At 33.7% G+C, this 7,043-nt stretch overlaps 1 protein-coding gene across 1 annotated transcript in view; it reads right to left on the minus strand.

Moving 5' to 3' along the window:
• Nucleotides 1-4,737: 4,737 nt before the first annotated feature.
• LOC106464889 (RNA-binding protein 5-like) overlaps nt 4,738-7,043 on the minus strand; it is a 66,157-nt gene continuing 63,851 nt past the window's right edge. Inside the window, exon 23 of the mRNA XM_022392693.1 lies at nt 4,738-5,099. Within this exon, the coding sequence (XP_022248401.1) occupies nt 4,844-5,099 (256 nt within the window). The 3' untranslated portion in view covers nt 4,738-4,843. The remainder of the gene's footprint in view (nt 5,100-7,043) is intronic.

Here is a 7,043-nt window from a genome sequence, read left to right on the forward strand (position 1 = left end):
TTTGAACAAATGAAACTCTAGTAAGCTATCAACGTATGAAACTCCTAAGTGTTTATAACTTCGCAGTATGTTGGCAAATGTACTTTGTATGCTAAAAAACAGCTACAAACACTACGTCATAAAGTGTATCCACTTACATGACTGAGATGTGTTTTTAAACCAGAATATCATCTGTAGTAGTTCATCAGATATATATAAAGCCGTTTTTCTCCATGGGAAACATCAAATATAGTTTTTATTTTTTTCCTTGTAACAAACAAAGTTACGTCGGCTCTACTACAAGAAAGAGTAGGAACATGAAAATTTAAGAACGACAAATCAAACAAGTGTAATGGAGCGCTCCCTAGGTGAGTTTGACGTAATCGTACAATTTATTTTAAAATCTGTTTGTTTGTTGTTAAGCACAAAGCTACACTAAGTGCTACCTTTGCTCTGCCCAATACGGTATCAAAACTCGGTTTTTAGCGTTGTAAGTTCGCAGACATATCGCTATGCCACTGGGATTGATGATGAATAAAGCGTTAGTTCGTATCAATACAACCAATCACAGCAACAAAAAAAATATCTGAAGTTTCATTTCAACTGCATACAGCTCAGCATTCTGAAGTGAATGGGAAGAAAATGTATAAAAATGAAGTTAATCTGGAAGACAAATCTGAAATAAACAGACTCTAAAATAATACAAAATGTATCTGAAGATTGGCTTTGAAAATGTTTGATTCTGGAAAATAAGCCATTTCAATGAACAGAATGTTGTTGAAACATAGTCGTTAGGTTCATGCTTCATGCAAATAAATTCATTATTTTCCAGATTAACATGGGCAGAACTCCATGAACATGTGATCTGATGATTTTCTTTTGTCTCAATCATATTTTTCAGGTATTACAAAGAAAATAATAAAAGCGTTTTTTGTCATAGTAAGTTCAGTATTGTTGTAAATTACACTTTATGATCATAATTACAATTCTTAAGGAGTTGTAATTGACAATTTAATTGTTTTTTCCTGAAAAATGTTTTTTGAGTATTATATAATAAAAAATTAAATCCTAAATAAGATACGGAAAAACAATGTAAGTAAAAAAATAAATACGAAATCTTGAAACGCTTTCGTAGTGAAATAATTTTGCTTTCGTCTGCATGTCAATGCATACAATTCAGTTTACATTAGGTTGGTTAGTCAGTTAATTCTTTTAACCAACCAGTTTTAGGCTAACACATGGGCTTAATGAAGTTAACAGTAAAATGTGACTGACTATTAAGTATTTATTATGCTAACTAAAGCCTATACTAGTATGGCGGATAAATTAACAAGTTATTAGTAAAATTTGACAGAAGTACTAAACGTTTTATTTATTGACTAACATACATGCCTTCATAAATGGCGCATGACTAAACAAAAACATCACTTATGCGAGATAAGTTTTATTATTAATTTTATTCAATTTTATAATTTCACACATCAGTGATAAAATAGTTTAAAACCAATCTTGTACGTTATATTCAAATGATTTTGGAACCTAACAACGTCGTCACAGTCCATGTCACCACATCAAATCATGTTCTGGCCGTGCGTTTTAACAATATCTCTGCAGCGCAGATTCCATTGCACCGTCATATCTCTGTCATACCCAAAGCGAAGAATATCCGTCTGAAATAAGGTAAGGGTTCAACAAAACAATTCTTACAATCATACCTCCCATTCACATGTTGCATACCTCAAGTAGCTGGAAGACGAAACAGGTGCATATGATCTTACAAATGAAGACATACTGGTCAAGCCTCCTAAGTGCCCCCCAGTGGCACAGCGGTATGTCTGCGGACTTACAACGCTAGAAACCGGGTTTCGATACCCGTGGTGGGCAGAGCACAGATAGCCCTTGTGTAGCTTTGTGCATAATCAAAAACAAACAAAGCCTCCTAAGAATTTTATTGCGATTAGAGTGTTCAAACGGGCGCTGGAAAACTATCGTCCTCGTACACTACATGGATTATGAAAGCACAAGGGAGGAAAGGTATTTGATTATATTTCGTGCTGTTGCCTGTAGATGGAGTTTATCACTCACATTTTATCCTGGATTTTTACCCTTTATATGACGTCACACTTTGCTTACCAAGAGGATTTGTTGTAGGATTCTTTCTGAACGGTCCTGGTGTTCAAGTTTATCCACATTTCTTTGTTTTAAAATGTCATTAATACAAGGAATATCCGTTTATGAAAAATCCGAACTGAGTGTATAAATATTTTGCATCGGAAATATATTGTTACGTATCTGTTTGTTTGTTAATTTCCGGTACAAATTCTTTCCGAGGAACTTCAGTGATACAAGTCCTTTCTTGATTCAACCAGTTTATTCTTTCTCGACACAAGTTTTTGTAATACACAGGATTTCCACAGTCACTTTAAACTTAACAAATTTTATAACACGATATAAATCAGTGATTCACACACTTTACTTACGGTGCCTACTGTTCGCTTAACTCAATTATCTCTCTTTTCAATTCCGCTGGTTTTTCTCGCCAGGCTCATATATTAAAAAAAGAGGGCATCTCGATCAGACTAGAGTTGCCGGGCAAATTCATGATCCTTCGAGAAACTCCAGCGCGTATGCTCCCAGGTCACGTGACCTCCGCCGTCGTAACAATATGTTACATGGCCTTAACAAACGCGATTAATTTATGTTATTATCATGACTACTTACAAAACGCCAATATCTAAACTTAGTTGTAATGTATGATGTTCCACCATGACTTGTTGATTTGCATATTCAAAATCATTTAACACAAAGTAATTAATCCTTAATTATATATATATGTATGTCTACTTTATTTTGAGGCCTGTCGTGGATAGAAAAATGGTTCAATTCCTCTCCCTGTGATATTTTCTTACTTTTCTCCTTTGACCAAAAGCTACACACACAAATACCTGAATTAAGTGATTAATATAACCATAAAAGTATTTAAGTGGCATTTTCATTTCTCACTATATTCTCCAGGTGTCGTTTAGAACTCTTTGTTTTTTAGAACAAAGCCACATTGGGCTACCTGCTGTGTCCGCGGTGAGTAATCGAAACCCAGATTTTAGCTTTGTAAGTTCATAAATTTACCACCTTCCCATTGGAACTGATACAAATGTAATTATGCAGGGTAAAATTATAAATTTCAGATGCAAAATACAATAATTCTCCTTGATAAATTCAGATTTGTAGACAGCAGTGTTAAAGGTACAGTAAATTTTTGATTCCCGAGTGGTTTTTTGTTTACTTCTTCACTAACTTTTCCAGCATATGTTCCCTATGGTTCAAAATTGGCCATGTCCGTATTAAGTGCTGACAAACGAAGTTCATACCCATGATACCTGTAATTCATTAGGCTTGGTGTTGTTTTCCATTCTCTTCAATCTTAATGCGCTCACTGGCTGTCATTTGGTGTTTTCGTTGTATTAAATTGGCAAGGTAATGTTCGAGGTTGTTTAGAATTGATTTGAATCCATCGGGATCTTTAATGTGTTAGTTAACGAGACTTGAACGTAACATAGAAGCTTGACTGTGACCTGTATAGTCTAAAATGAATTGTACGAGATATCAACAACTTGAGAGATAAGTAGGCCAAACATAAAGTTGGCTCTTTACATGAAGAACAGCCCTTAAACATTTACCGTGGGTATATTGGCAAACTCGGCTGTGAACTTGCTCTCTACCACAGCCAAATCAAATATCCCATCACATCATACATAGCACATGGATGGAAATAGGATCCTAATCTTGGCATTGTGCCACACTCCTTTGATGGATCTACAGCGTCAGAGGAGATGAATTCATAATATTGTTCATTAGATGAAAAAATGTTTTTAAAAGTAAATAGTTCATGAAATGTTGTATACCTAGCTCCATCTCAGAAATTGAATTACTACGAAAATGGAATAGTTTGTAATTGGAACAAAGCTACACAATGGACTATCTGTGCTCTACCCACCACGAGTATCGAAATCCGTATTCTAGCGTTGTAAGTCCGCAGACATACCACTGGGGCTAAAATACATTAATATTTGTTGTTCATATAGATATATATAATAGAAACGTCAATGTTCTTATTATAATATTAATGTCCCTTCAAGGCACTAATGACACACATTATATGTGCCTTTTAATAAGTGAGCCAAACATACTTTAGTCAAATTAAGACCATTGAAATATATCTGGTACAATACATTTTTTGACCTACTTAACGAGCATTAGTAACTCCAATGGTCTCAGAATTAGCAAAAATAAACATCTGGAAATTGAAATCTTTAGAGGAAAAAACATTCATTAACAGTGTTTCTCCCCAACTTTTCAAATTGAATAAGTATGAGATAGTTTTTATTATTGTAAATACAGTTTGATGGGAAAAAAAGCAATTTCCATTGTTTAAAATCATATTTTTAGTAACTTAATGTTTTATTCCAAGTAACTTTATAGTCTCCTTTCTGGTTTAAAAAAAATCCCTAAATTTGTCAATTCTAAGCATTTAAACTCCCAAAATCCAAGCAATATTTAATCTTTGAATTTACTCACATTTGTGAAACATTATTCTGCTTTCTGACAATGGCAATTTTCCCAGTTACATGTAAATAATGTAGAGGCAGTTGAAACAAAGTATCCATAATTACATTTCTGGGTTGTTATTATGAATGACATATAACTAAGTGAAAACACCGAAAAACTTGTCAGAAGGGGGACAAACCCACACACACATTCTTTTCATAACAAAAGTTTTATTGATTTGTAAACCTACATGATTACATCATGGATGATGATATATTACAGTGTGTACAACATAAAGGAATGATTGAGAATAAACATATCAACACAGGTTTGTGTATCTGGCTTGCATTGATTTCTTGACTGCTTCTTTGTAGGAATCACTGGCTGTTGTTCCACATGTGGATCCTGCCATCCCTAATCCAGCTCCTGCTACTCTTCTTTCTACCTGGACAATATCAGAAACTCCCTCATTAACTCGACCCAGTCCTTGTCCTTCAGACCAACCCATGGCTTTCAACATCTTGTTACCAATATTATCGCTTCCTATTCCTTCTTTTGTAGGTTGTTCATAAGGCCTGTGAGGAAGATAAAGATTAACGATTCACTGGATTCTCAGCTTCTGTCACATTAACAAAATTTAAGTTATGTGCACCTGAATTCTGCCATGCCAACTTAGTTTACCTACCTTACAAGTCACTCCAAGATTATCTGTGTAAAAAACTTTCAAGACAGTCTGACAACTAAATGATCACCATACACACAGATCATTTATTTCTTACACAGGGAACAATTAAATTCAATATTATAGTTAACAGTGTGATAAAGCCCTGGACTCCACACACACACATTTTGTTAAGTACTGCAGTATTAGGTTAGTTTGAATGGGTGTGTTCACATACTGCTCTTCAGTGCTGAAAATTAACGTAACAGCATGGTAACCATCCAGGTCACAAAATGTTATAAATCTATGAATCTTGTATATTTTCTTTTAGGAGTGTAATAATAATAGTAGTTGATTAATCATTTCAAGAACTGAATACCAACATAAAAATGCTATGCCTTTAAGATGCACATATGTACATCTAATTTCAGTTTCAGATGGGCTTTTTTTTCTCACTGTTTACACATGGGTTCAAGCATGGTATTGTGTCACTAAAAATATATTATTCTGTAATTATTAATAGCACTTATTGCAAAACTTGCTACCACACACACATGTATTAATACTTGGTATTCATATAAATGTATCTTGTTAACAGTTTAAACAAACTAATTCTTTTTAAACTGAAAATTCATCAATTTTCTGTCATGTTAAACCTTTGCTGGTATCTTCTAAAAGTTGGTTATGTAAAATTCTTTTATAAACCAGAAAGAATGTCCTAATGGCTGTATAACACAAAGGCAAACTGGAGGTGAAACTATATGGACACACTAATACAAAAAAAAAAACCCACTAACTTTTGCCACGATCATTATCACTGGATGATTTTGTGTTTTAATAACACAATAAATACAAAAGACAGGTATAATTTATGTTTAACGTAAGAACCTTCACAACATAGTATAAAACTATATATGCTATGTATTAGGGTTACTAAGATGAAATAATACAATAAGACTATTTCAAATCTTGTTATGAATAATCTGTATTATTTCACCTTACTAACCCAATATATAGTACATATACTTCCCAAGGTTAGCTACGTGCTCTCTTGTAAACGCACTCACATTAAACATAAATTTTAACTGTCTTTTACAAGACTTTGGTAGATCCGTAACTGATACCATTAGTGAATATATATTTAGTCATTATTTTCTTCTGGCGGTAACATATGCGTGTCTTTTGTGCTTCTCATGTCTAGCAATTATCCGGAAAGCCTCAAAACACGACTATTAAAATAGTAAAGTACGTTTTTCCATTGTATATGATTGAATTATCATCACTCCTGTGCAAAATCAAGAATGTATAAGAACTTACTAGTGATGCCTCTTGGAGACATGTGACCTTCATTAAATACTGTACAATTTACAGATGCTTAACCAATCTCACAGCATGATTCAAATGGTCAAAAATAAACACTAACACAAAAGGTTTTTATTATTTGCTTTCAATTCCAAACTATTTATAGAATCAGCACAAGCAGTACTATTACTAAAAAAGTTATGTAAAAAAAAACAAAAAACAACTGATCTTGTTTACACGTTTTTAGCTAACACATACAGGGGTTGGACAAAATAATGGAAACACCTTGAAAAATCAACAAAATATATTTTAATATGGTGTAGGTCCACCTTTTGAGGCAATTACAGCCTCAATTCTCAGAGGTATTGATTCATACAAATTGTGAATTGTTTCCAAAGGAATTTTAGCCCATTCTTTAGTTAAAACACCCACCAGTTCTTTTAGAGACGATGGCGGCGGAAATCTACTTCTTACTTGAATCTCTAAAATCGACCATAAATGCTCAATAATGTTGAGGTCTGGGGATTGTGGTGGCCAGATGAGATGCTCAATTTCA

This window comes from Limulus polyphemus, unplaced genomic scaffold (genome assembly GCF_000517525.1).
Source record: "Limulus polyphemus unplaced genomic scaffold, Limulus_polyphemus-2.1.2 Scaffold1771, whole genome shotgun sequence".
NCBI lineage: Eukaryota > Metazoa > Arthropoda > Merostomata > Xiphosura > Limulidae > Limulus > Limulus polyphemus.